Source organism: Tyto alba, unplaced genomic scaffold, assembly GCF_018691265.1.
Source record: "Tyto alba isolate M040663 unplaced genomic scaffold, T.alba_DEE_v4.0 Super-Scaffold_40, whole genome shotgun sequence".
Classification (NCBI taxonomy): domain Eukaryota; kingdom Metazoa; phylum Chordata; class Aves; order Strigiformes; family Tytonidae; genus Tyto; species Tyto alba.
In genome coordinates this window covers 33,976,059-33,989,013 of record NW_024881316.1, presented here as the reverse complement: position 1 = coordinate 33,989,013, position 12,955 = coordinate 33,976,059, and the positions used below count along the sequence as shown (strand labels likewise).

Sequence of the window (12,955 nt, the reverse complement as noted above, 5' to 3'; positions counted from 1 at the left end):
TCTTTTGTAGAAAACTCTGCTTCTGTGGTCGTTTTTCAGCATGATTTACCCCAGCTCACTCAGAGCATCGCACCTGTATTTGAAATTCTCTACATTTTTCAGCTTCTGCTAGCCTGTTTCACGTTGCCCAGGAAGACGATGTCACCAGCACCCAGTGACAGGCCGACAGCCGGAGCAGATGGGTGCTGACTGTCACAGAACTAGCGACAGGAGCCATGTGCACTTGAGCCTGCTACAGGTCACACGCATCGACTTTGCTTGAAGCTGGTTGTAAAGCTCCAATTAACCCCAACAAACATGGATTCCATTTTAAATGTGTTCAAGCAGATACAAGCAGGCAGGTAATTGCTTCCTTGACAGGTACAAAATTATATACAAGCTTGATTGTGAGCATATGCAAACCCGAAACATCCAATTTATCCTCCAACTGGTTGTTAATTTTCAAAAATACAAAACCATCTCCATTTAATTTTTGTATTCTACATTTAGATAAGAAAAAAATCTTAATTTATTGTATGTGCATGTAAGAAAAAAGAACATATGTACACTTTTTTTGATTTTATTCTATATGCCCAATTATTGCTGTATGAAAACCTTGCTATGAGGTTGCTCATCCATTATTTGAAATAACTCAGCAGTTTCAGTCACAGAATTGATACATTTGACTTGCTGAAGAAAAAAATTTTATTTACTCTTAAAAAATAGTCCAAATAAATTGAACATTTAAACATGTGTCCTAGGTATCTACAGAGGTCAGTATACTGGGCTGAGGGCATCATAAAGCCTCTGTGCAGCCAGTTCCACCATTTCACGAAGGGATTCATCATCATCACTTCCTGGCTCACAGTCAACTGTCTGGGAATAAAAAAAGAAGTATGTTAAAACTAGCACTTCGTATTCCTCTTCAGCATGTGAAGAATGCTCTAAGGGGGAAAGGAAAAAGTAGTAATTTAAATTGAAAAGAAAGTTATCAAGAGAGGCACCGTATGTTTTTAACAGTCTGCCAACATGTAGAAGAGTTCAGAGAAGACTTATGCAAGTCTTGCTGAGGAACAAGAAGCTCAATCTCCAGTTTTATGTTTGATTAATAACTTGTTTCAAAACTACTACATAAAGTGCATTATGTTCTGTAGATTACATTTAATCAAAATCAAATAAAACCACACAAGGTTCAGTCCGTGGAGATTTCATTTTATCTGTGAATTCACCTGCACTGTATTAGGTTCATACTGTAAAACACGTGCATTCATCACAGAGGTACAGGCACCTCTACTCGGAGGGTCTCCATGAGACTGATGTTCCCACACCCTTAAGATAACATTTACATCAAAATAAAACCACAAAGAGATTCATTTATCGCTAAAACAAGTCTTTTTAGAGAAAGATGCCCACCCCACACATGCAAGTTGATCAACATTCAACTGACTGCTCTATCTCAAAAACAAAGGACAGAATTTGCATGGCAATACTATTCTTGATCCCATGGACTTGCTAGGCTCTAAGACTGCACCTTCTCTAATTTAGTATTAACTTGTTACTCTCCTGAACAAGTAACACCTTTCAGCCATAAAGTTTTTTTTTTGCAGGTGGGAGGGGAAGACATTTGAAACAGCAAACATGCATTTAATGTTATCTACCAATGCTGTTAAAAGCATGTTAACTGTAAGAGGACTGTGTTAAGAGTTAATGCGGAAAAAAATAAATCCACATGTCCCACCGTATAGTCAGTTTTATACTAAACAGTTTTTTTACGTTAAAGCTATTAAAATTTTAAAAGATACATATGCACATAAAGGACAGATCTTTCTTGTAAAACTTGGTTCACAATGGTACAACTGCCAACAGAGTACCTAACATAAATGTTACCAAGATTACACCCTGTTGCTGCTGAGTTGCCATTAGGTTTTCTGTCAGTACACAAGTCTTTTAACAATAATGACATATATCAGTGTGTATTATAGGAAAATGAAACCTAACGTCTCGATTAAGCAGGATGCATTTGTTTTTTCCAGTCTTGTTACTTTTTTCTCTATTGCAAGAGCTCTTCTCATCAGCACTATTTTTCTCTATCATGTATACATTGAAATGAAGCGTATCTTTATTTAAAAACTGAAAAAAGGATGACACAGCAAACATTGTGTTTTAACCACAAGCCTGTAACTCCCTATCCTCTTAAGATAATTAACATTCACTTGTTTTGTTTCAATAGGTAACAGATTTTGTGCAGGGACAAACCTTATCTTCTGGGTTTGTAGAACACTTAAAGCATTTGCTGTGGTCCCAAAGGAGAGCATCTGAGAGCCACTCCAGTAGAATATATTATTGCTATGGAGAGTGGCAATACATTATGTATTTTTAATATGTTATTAAGAATGATGTCAAATCAACACATTAAAATGCTTAAGGACACAAAGGGCATGGTTTTAATCACTCTTTACAGTTCCACATTGTTCGACTAACTAGGTGTGATAGCTTCTTAAAACAGCCTTCTGACATCTGTGACATCCAATTCTGAACCTAGCTAGTAAATTAATAAAGTATTTCTTTTTGTGAGTATTTCAGGCTTTCAATTTAGTTACAAAAGGATCAAGATGACCAAAAAAAAATTTATTAGCATCATTCCTACTCTGTAATCATTCAATTATTCAGACCAGAGCCTATGTTTTAAGAGCATTTAAAAAAAAATTCTGGGTTAAATCAGTTTCTCCTCTGCAATCTTCCTTTAGTCATTTTTATACAAGTAGAACGCTGCTCAAAAACACTGGGTTTTCTTCCAGATTTACTGTATTTGTTACATAAACATTGCTAGCATTTTTTTAACAAAGAAAACTCTCTAGGATATGCTTCTGTAACAAACTCAGTAAACTCAGCTTGCAGGCTGGGGCAGTATTTCCCTCGGAAACTGATTGATGAGGATGTCAATTAAATCAGTGGAAAGTTAATAGGCTTAGGTTGTTTTGATACCAAATACAAAGACATTTCTGTAGCAAATGGGTACATGATACTCCAGGCAGCACTGTACACTAGATGGGAGACTCATCTCTGCTAAACACAGTGCACACAAAGCATGTGCTTTGCTGTACATACCCGAGTGTCCAGCGAAACGTTTGCAGTCTTCCCATCAACTGTGACGCACAGGACAGAGCCATCTTTTGAACTCACAGAGTCTTCTCCAAACATATCCCTAAAACAAAGACCTATGCGTGTAAGACATGGCTAAACAGCAAACTTATGTTTTTCTTTCTATTAACCTTCAGGTTCCAAAGGCATTTTGTCAGCAGAGAATCTCATTTCAGCAACTATTCTTTAACCCACTAAGATATAATTAACAAATACCGATCTAAATTATTATGAGAGTGGGTATCATATAACACTAAGTATTTTACCGAAATAAATCTTACCATAAATGAAGGGAAGGATTCATTTGATTTCAAAAGAGGCAAGATTTCTACATAAATAACAGAAGATACATCAGAGTAATTTTCAAAAGAGATGTGATCCAAAAAGGTATTTTCATAACCATTCATAGCATAATTCTGGGAGACAACTTAAAAATCTGCTTTTGGAAGAAATAACTGGGCCCTATATTCAAAATTTTAATGATGCTGGGAACTTTTTTCTGTACCCTTTTATTTACTTAATTCCTGGCCTTTGCTGAAATTACACTGAAGTAAATTTGCATAAAGTATTCTTAATATCTTTAGACTGTATTATACTAAGATTATTGTATTTACATGATTAACAGTGATCATTTTCCTTTAGAAAAATATATGCCAACTTACTGAAGCATGATCTCCATTCTCTTCCTATACACATCCATATCTACTTTTTTGGAAATTTTATGTACTGCAGCTGAAAAGAAAAAGTAATTTTACTTTCACAGGTATTTGCTGGGAGGGAGAATCGGCTAATTGATACATCCTGGTTTCTAATTCACTTTCATGAAAAACAATTCAAATGCTATGTAAGATACATATGTTTAAATAATTTATACAGAAAATATATTAAAAAAGATGGAAGAGTCAAGGAAGTACATACATTGAAAATATATGTTCCTTGTACTTAATCACAATTAAACCAGAAAACTTTGCAAGTCTAATTCTCATGTTTTAATCCTCCTTTTTATTGTTAACACTCACTACTTCTCACGTTTCCTTTACTTAAAAGTGCAAATAATCTACTTTCATCATTTGTTTATGATGCCTCTGCTTTCTGTTATTATAGCAAAATACCACATCATGGAAGCTAGGAGCGTGCAGAGAATACCTAAAGTAAAACTGGACAGCAAACTTGAGTAGCAGTAATAGGCACAGACAATCCTGGAATACATTTCAGCATAGAGAGGTTGAAATAAAAATGATGATACTATTTTTACACTTGGTTTTGAAATCAAGAAGTAGTTTAAAACAAGTAATTATCTTTTGAACATAATTATTTAAGTATTTGATCATTAAAGGAGTCAGAAGTTTATAGGAAGAGCTAATTGTGATAATCACTACCTTTTCACTAATGGATAAACAAAACAGGGAAGGCTCTTTAAAAAGCTGTTTGAAATACTTCTAAATCAGCTAAAGAATTCAGAGAACTGAACACAATGGTATTGAGAATTTCTTAGAAATTCTTTGAAGAACTTCATAATTGCAAGAGACCAAGCAAGTGTATCTTAAAAATTTACCATCCCTTACATAAGATGCAATAACTGAATGTACTAAGCAAAATAATTGGTCAGCTGAGCAACAACAACTTCTGATACTTTAATTTAATCATTTGTGATCCTGTGTACATATTCTAAAATACACAGGTGCAAGAACTATTTGGAATGTGTTTTTACCCCAAATAAGGGTAAAAAAATCCTGCAGGAAGCCACATCTGAGATTAGCTGACAGAATCACCACCATGAAACAGGAGAAATAACACTAAAAGGCACATAAATACACAAAGAGGAATTAATTTTGGGGGAAGTGGGGGCTGGGGGGTGTGTGTGGATAGAGAAGCTAGATACTGTCCCTAACAAATCTCACAGAAAAAGTGTGGACTACCAAAAGTCAGGCCAAATCAGGTATTACAATAAGAAATCTAAAAAATTAGCAAAACAGCCTAAGTTTTTTCCAGCCATATAAAGGCATAGGGGAAAAAAAAAAAAAAAAAAAAAAGAGGTCAAAGTACCATCCAAACATAAAATTTTTATTTTTGGTTAGTTTCAGTAGAGCAGAACGTGAGGGTGTGGCTAGAAGGGCTGATATATACTGAAAAGTATCACAAGCAAGATAAGAAAATTACACTCTGAATTTGCTTAGATCAAGGTGACTGGAGAACCTTTATCCCCAAATAAAGTAAGAACCGCTATGTGAATTTATAAAATCAGGAGAAAGAATTTTTAACAAATTTGTTGACTCAGGTATGGGACTAAGCACCTAGTAACACTGATTGCTATTTTATATAAAATCATTAAAATATGTAATAAAAAGACAAGAGCAGTAACCTGGGGAAAATAAACATACATTTGTCCATATAACTAGTGCTTTCCATGATGGTTTGGAAAGAAAAATCTACTGGAAGTGTTATGAATAAAATAGCACGTGGCTTTTCTAACCCGATCCCTGGCTGCTCTGACAATTTCTCTGTATTCCTCCCAGGTTACCTCTCCTTGCTTCCACCCTCTGCAGGCTTGCTTTTTATGTCTGAGCTTGTCCAGGAGCTCCTTGCTCTTCCATGCAGGCCTCCTGGTGTTCTTACTTGGCTTCCTCTTTGTCAGGATGCATTCCTCCTGAGCTCGCAGGTAATCCTTGAATATTAACCAGCTTTCTTGGGCCCCTCTTCCCTCCAGGGCTTTATCCCATGGTGTTCTACCAAGCAGATCCCAGAAGAGGCCAGAATCTGCTCTCTGGATGTCCAGGGTAGTGAGCTTGCTTCATGCTCTCCTTGCTGCCCTAAGGATCCTGAACGCCACCATTTCATGGTCATTGCAGCCCAGGCTGCCTTCGAGCTTCACATTCCCCTCCAGACACTTCTTCTTGGTGAGAACAAGGTCGAGCATAGCACCTCTGTCACTTGGAGAAGTTATCAACACATTCCAGGAATCTCCTGGTTTGCTTATGCTCTGCTGTATTGTCCCTCCAACAAGTATCAGGGTGGTTGAAGTCTCCCATGAGGACGAGGGCTTGTGACCGTGAAGCTGCTCCTATCTGTCTACAGAGGGCTTAATCTGCTTGCTCTTCTTGGTTGGGTGGCCTGTGGCAGACGCTGACTATACCATCACCTGTCCCTGCCCTCCCTTTAATCCTGACCTGTAAGCTCTCAACTGGCTCCTCACCCATCCCCAGGCAGAGCTCCATGCACTCCAGCTGGTCACTGACACAGAAGGAGACACTCCATCCTCGTCTCCCATGCCTGTCTTTCCTAAAGGGCCTGTATCCTTCCAACACTCCAGCCATAGGAGCCATCCCACCACATCTCGTGATGCCAAAATCACAGCCCTGCAGGCATGTGCATGTCTCTAGCTCCTCTTGCTTATTCCCCATGCTGAGTGTGTTTGCAGAGAGGTGTTTAAGTTGGGCCCCCGATGAAGCTGACTGACTGGCTGGGATTCCTTTGTGCTGGTCTTCAGGTGCTGTCCTGCTGACCTGTGACCTCTCCAGGCTCTGGGCATCTACTGCTGGCACTGGCATCAAACTGGTTGGAGTGAGATGGAATGAGGTTCCCCTCCCCCAGCAAGTTTAGTTTAAAGCCCTCTCCCCTGGTTTGGCAAGCCTATGACTGAAGATGCTCTTCCCCTTCTCTGACAGATGGGCCCCATCAGCCCCCCACAGACCAGGTTTCTTTAAGTGAGTCCCATGGTCTAAGTAGCTGAACCCTTGGCTGTGGCACCAGTCCTGTAACCAACTGTTGATTTGCCAGATTCAACTGGCCCTTCCAAACCCCTTCCCTTTGACTGGGAGGACTGATGAAAAATCTACCTGTGCTCCAGAGTCCCTTATCACCACCCCAAGGGCTCTCTAATCCTTCTTCATACATCTCAGGCTGCTCCTGGCTGTATCACTGGTGCCCACATGAAACAGCAGCAGCAGGTAACAGTCAGTGGACTGTACAAGGCTCAGTGGTTCCTTGGTGACATCCCTGATACAAGCCCCAGGCAAGCAGCACACCTCTCTAGAGTGTGTCAGGTCAACAGATGGTGCTTCTGTACCTCTCAGAAGAGTCACCTACTACTGTCACCCATCACCATTTCTTAGTTGCGCTGGTTGTTCTGCGAGGAGCAGGTCGGGCTGCCTTACTCAGCTCCAGCATCTCTCCTCATGTGATGGGTCTTTTCTCTTCAGCCTGCAGAGTGATGAAGCAGCTCTGCAAGGACACCTCAGGCTTTGGGGGAAGTCTCTTCCTCCTGCAGGTCCTCGCTGCTGCAAGCTTCCATTCTTCTGCATTATTGGCCCCTCTGCCTTCTGTGTGTGCGAGTGGGAGAGTTTTTGGCTGTTTGACCGTGGGCTGCGGGTCCACTGCAGACTGTACTTGGAACCACCTATCCAACTCCTCCTCAGCCTCCCGGAGGCTACGCAGCCTTCTCACCACCTCCTGCAGCTCAGTCACCTGCAGCAGGAGCTCCTCCCCCTGGGCTCACCTTCTGCAGGCAGGAGCCAGAGCTGCAGCCTTTGCTCTCAGAGTGCCCGTTGTCCTGCCCGGAGGGCCAGGAGGATGAGAGCCCTTGGCCTGTGTGGATGGTCACAGCACGGTGCTCCACTGATGGGTTGTGTGGACTTCAAGTCTTACTTTAAATAAGGCCACATTTTTCACAGTCAGCTAACAGTTGCCATATAAGAGAAAGTTTCAACAAATGAATCCATATAGGAGAAAGTTTCAACAAATGAATATGTTACAAATAATGAAGACCAAGTTGTAATTCTGTTTTTAGGTAGCAAATCTTACTCCCTAAAAAGTTTCATGTGGAGAGGAAGTACAATTGCAATCTAGTGAAAAGCATTATATCTCTCCAAGCTTTATATAAAAGAATTAAGAAGAAATGCCTCAGTTAAATAAGCATACACTAAACTTACTACCTTTCTGTATTTTAGGATTTGACTGAACTTCCAGTATCACTGTTGTCACGGTGTCTGCATACATATCATTAGCAGGATTTGCAACCCACTGGAAGATAAAAAAAAAGAAATTCAGAATTTGAGCCCATTATTTGGGCTGAGTGAAAACATAAAAACAAATGGGCAACATAAAAACAATATAACATGCATTGCATTCTCCTGTTTGCTTTTCTCTGAGTTCTAGCTTCAAATGACTGCCATACATTTTAAACCAAACTATTAACTACTCTTAACTCGGTATATTCCTGTAACTTCCCATGAAAATTTCAAGCTCTTGAATGTTTCTGAACACATTTATGAAATAGTTATTAATTACTATTTTGGTGGGGGGGGAGGGGAGGATAGGAGGGAACACCATTTGACATTACTTCCAATTACTATTTGCTGAATAAAAAAAGGCTCTGAATCTGCCATTATGTTCTTGAGTTACAGCAAAAAAGAAATTAGGAGTGGCTAAATGAAACAACATGCATCAACACAGGACCACTGCTCAAGGAGAACTTTGTTCTAGCTTTCATTCTATTTGTCATCAAACAGAAAACTACTTAAAACATTTAATTCTGCATGCCATCTATATACTATTTTGTAGAAACCGGAGAACAAAATACTTCTTTCTCCCTCACCAATGCCCACCTCAAGGACTACCATTCCTGGTTCCTGGATCACAGTAATATTTTTGAAAACCTTCAGGGCCGGTTTTTGTTGGATTTCTATTTCTTCTACATCACCTAAGAAAGGGCAAAAATTGATTAGCAAAACTAAAGTTATACTGAAAGCAAGACTCATGTTATCTGCGTAAGAAAACAGCTCATTTTAAGAATAAAAGGGGTTGTCTGCTATTATCACAACTGCTCAGAGCAGACTGCAAAATGGAAGTGCATACTCCCTTCCCTTACATGACAATATTATTTCCTTTGTTCTGGATTGCTTGGGGTTTTTTTCAGCATGTAATATTGGCCATTTTACTTGTTCTGAATTCTCATATTTAACTAGTTTAGTAAACAGATATGAGTACACCAATGAAAAAGAAAACAAACGAGAAATTTAGTGCTCTATTTGCAGAATTAACCAGCTCCTCTTATACCCTTAAAAGATAACCCATTGTTTACACAAGCATAGAGCTTAAAACAGAAGCATCTGTGTGCCAGGTAGCACTCAGGTTATGAGACCTGAACATCAACTGAATACAGGTTTTCTCTTCACTAGTGATACGCATTAGATTCTGACACTAGAGAAGAAAAAAACTTCCTTATCTTTAAACCTGGGAAGGGATCCTGCAAAGTCTGTGTGCCTTTAATGAACTAGGACAGGATTTGCCCTTAACTGTTAAGAAAGCTAGACAGAGGCACCAGGGATCATACTAGTGGCAGATTTAAATGGCTTCTGACTCAGAAAAAGACAAGGTTAGATTATTACCTCTTGGTGAGGGATAGAAGAGGCTGTCTGTCACAAAGGAGGACAGAGTTTTTGTTTTTATTAATTGCATGGCATTACCCATTCTATTTTGGGTCTCGACATAAAAGATCAATTAATAAATGTTACATCAGAGTGATTGTAGCACTCACTGTGGGGGCTGACAGGAGACAAAAATATGCCTAGGCTCTATATTGCTATATGTTCATGATTTTGTAATACAACTACAGTAGAATCCCCCCAAAAAGGATGAGTCATACTCACAAACTGGATCTGGCAGAAGCTGCATAATCTAATGAAAGTTGTAAAATATGAGACAAACTGTGGCACTTCAGTTACTGGCAAAGAAGTTTCCACTCAGAAGACCTCTGAAGACTGGAAGTTGTTTTAAAAGTTGACCACTATAAATCATGACCATGTCTTTCCAAATACGCACCAGTAAGCTTTTGTAGCTGATAATAAAGCAGATTGAAAGGGCCCGTATATGGAATGGCTTGTGTCTGTGTTACAGTGCTCATCGCCAGGTCTGTATAATCTGAAAGAATTTTTAAGTATGCATTAAAAATTAGCCCTTTGAATTCACTTTCTAAAAAAGCAAATTGCCTGTATAGATGAACAATGGCATCGATACATTTAAGACAGAGGGTTGAAAAAGACAATTTGTAAAGAGGAGGGTGGAGCGTCTATTCTAAGATAAAGACCGTGTTTGTGGTTAAGAAACCAGCAAGCTTGTTACTGTATCATACCCATTAGAGGCAAACAATGAACTAGGACAGCAGAACTGCTTTTCCCCAAGTTCTTCTGACCTTACATTTAATTATTCTCCTATTTTGAGAACAGATCAACTTCTTTAGTAATAAATAGCATAGGAGCAATACACAAATATTTTCACTGTACTGTAGCTTTTTACACTAAAAACTAATGACACTTTAGAAACTGGCAGGACAATTGATCAAGGTGCTCTTCTGTTCTCAGTGGCATGTTTTGTGCATAGTCATGAAGAGGAAGAAATTTTAAGTAATCAGAAGGGAAATGGAATTTTGCTTCTTTTACAGAAATAATATCAAAGATTTTAAACTTAGGTGGACAATGAACTGAATGCCTTTCTTCTCACTACAACAGTTCAGAACTTTAGGCAAAACTAAACCAAAATAAAACCAAGATGTTCACTAATTGCTTATCAAACAAAATTACAGAAAAAAATCCCAGTAAGATGGATACAGTTAGTTTCAATTACCTACTGAGCACCTCACTGTCTTTACTTACTGGAGAGGTCACATGGAGAAAGGATGTGATAGTTAAAATTTCTTTTAACTAGGATTCCAGAAATTCTCTGTCCTTGCTCCGGTTTCTTATCTGCTAAAGATCCCATCACCTGGAAAGAAAAAACACACATAGTGCAACCAGGCAACCTGAAGTATTCATAGCTTAAAGGTAACTATGGAGATGAGATGCAGTTTTCTCAGAAAAATCAAAGATAGTATAAAATTAACTCTGAAAATAAAAAGAAGGTCAGAGTTATCAAGAAATGTTCTGAGATACAACAAAAGACAAGGTTACAAAAATGAAGACCCAGGAAAAAAAAAAAAAACAAACCACAACCAAACTCCACCAAAACACCCCGAAAACCAAACCCCAAATACAACACTAAACACAAAACATTCACATATTTTGAGTCCACGGGAAACATACATAATTCAAAACCGATTAAAAACAGAGGATTGGAAGAAAATGTGTAGTTTTTATCCCAGGGTAAAATACTGTTGTACAGGTAAGAATATACTGATTTTATACCTTAGCAAGTTTTTCTCCTCTGAAGTTTAGTGTCACAGCTTCAGTATTCCTAGGATTATGAACTTCTATATGAACTTCATCATTATCCTCATATTCCCGTATCAATGCTGCTTTCAATCTGGCCATTTCATTCTGCTCACCGTGAACTAAAATCTACAGGAAAGACAGTTTTTCTTTTATCAGAAGTTACTTGCCCAACCAGACATGTTTAATACAAAAATCATCCAAGAAAACTGCAATCTTGTAAAAATTATAAAAATGTCATTTCATTACAAAAATGTAATTTCATAAGGTCACAATATATGAAACATGAACTCAATTATATTACATAGTTCTATGCATGTCTTTGAACTCTATGCATTATTCAAAGGCCTAGATTTCACAACCCTGAGTATTAGAAAAATACATGCAAATAAGCAGAAAGAAAATTACAGATTCCATTTAACTTTTCATACACACATTGTCATACTATGAAAGAGAAGTATTAAGTTCAACAACAGAAGTTAGTTAGCTTTACATTGTTGTGTCTGCATGTAGATAAATATAAACACAATAAACATACAATTCAGAGAGGATGCTTCACAGTTCACAATTTTCTTTGCCAAGTTAAATCCTCTTTTCTTCTGCTATGATTTGGTTTCTTTATTATCTGTGCTTCCACACTGATTCTCCTCCAGTCTCAGTCAATTTCAGATCTTAGTCCCCATTTTCATATTCTGGTCCTTCGCACCTCCTGCTCTGTGATCTCCTCATACTTTTCCCTGCAAATGCTGCCTTTGTCTTTTGCTGCCTTTGTCTTTTGCTGCCTGCTACCTTCAATTAATGTTTTCTTGTTTATTTTGGGGCAAATTCCAGTGAATTATTCCAATACCAGTATCCAACTTAATGTTGTCCTATACTGTATCTTACGTGTGCAAAACACTGCTGAAATGGGCTATGGACCACACGACTTTCTTGAAAGTCATCTCCAGATATCCCACATGTAGACAGCCGAGAGCAAGTTCATCTTTACTTTGCTAGGGTAACATGACAAAAACTGGTTAAAATCTCCAACTTTCATTATTCAAAGAATAGGGATGCTGGCTACTGCTAGACACCAGTACCTGCCTTGATGACTCAAGGCTGTGAACTGGTTTGATGAATCCCACTCTGGAGAAATGGGCAGCGTGTATACTAACCACATGTGGAGGCTTCAGGGCCCGGATAAATTCACTAGTTTGTTGATAATCTGTGTGAGCAGAGAAAGAAATGTAATCCACAGACATCTTCAGTGGGAGTTTTTGCCCTGACATAGTTGTGATCTCTTCAGGTTCAGACATGATGTGCTAGAATAAAAAAGAGCACTTTAAATAAAAAATTGAAAGCCTCCTACAGACACCATATAACTAACGCTTTACATTTTGAAAATCAATGGAATAATATTGGCAGCCAGGTTAAATGTGAAGAACTGAAAAAAAAAATCTCTTAAATGTCACAAAACACACACTACCAAAAAAGCATTCACAACACACACCATTTCATCTTCTGCATGCATCCTCAGCATATCTGGCAGTTCATTCTTCTTCCAGATACATCTCTCTCAAATTTGCATTGGGATCATAACAGGTGAGTGACTTCTATCTCTAAAGGCAAAACTAGATGCTCCGGTTGCCCTTTGC

General features: G+C 38.5%; 1 protein-coding gene across 1 annotated transcript in view; it reads right to left on the bottom strand.

The window, feature by feature from the left end:
- Nucleotides 1-666: 666 nt before the first annotated feature.
- Nucleotides 667-12,955, bottom strand: part of CPSF3 (cleavage and polyadenylation specific factor 3) — a 23,549-nt gene continuing 11,260 nt past the window's right edge. The window contains exons 10-18 of the mRNA XM_033009945.2: nucleotides 12,476-12,622; nucleotides 11,298-11,450; nucleotides 10,770-10,878; nucleotides 9,940-10,038; nucleotides 8,724-8,818; nucleotides 8,052-8,139; nucleotides 3,783-3,852; nucleotides 3,088-3,184; nucleotides 667-855 (exon numbers count right to left, since the gene is read on the bottom strand). Of these exons, the coding sequence (XP_032865836.2) occupies nucleotides 754-855; nucleotides 3,088-3,184; nucleotides 3,783-3,852; nucleotides 8,052-8,139; nucleotides 8,724-8,818; nucleotides 9,940-10,038; nucleotides 10,770-10,878; nucleotides 11,298-11,450; nucleotides 12,476-12,622 (960 nt within the window). The 3' untranslated portion in view covers nucleotides 667-753. The remainder of the gene's footprint in view (nucleotides 856-3,087; nucleotides 3,185-3,782; nucleotides 3,853-8,051; nucleotides 8,140-8,723; nucleotides 8,819-9,939; nucleotides 10,039-10,769; nucleotides 10,879-11,297; nucleotides 11,451-12,475; nucleotides 12,623-12,955) is intronic.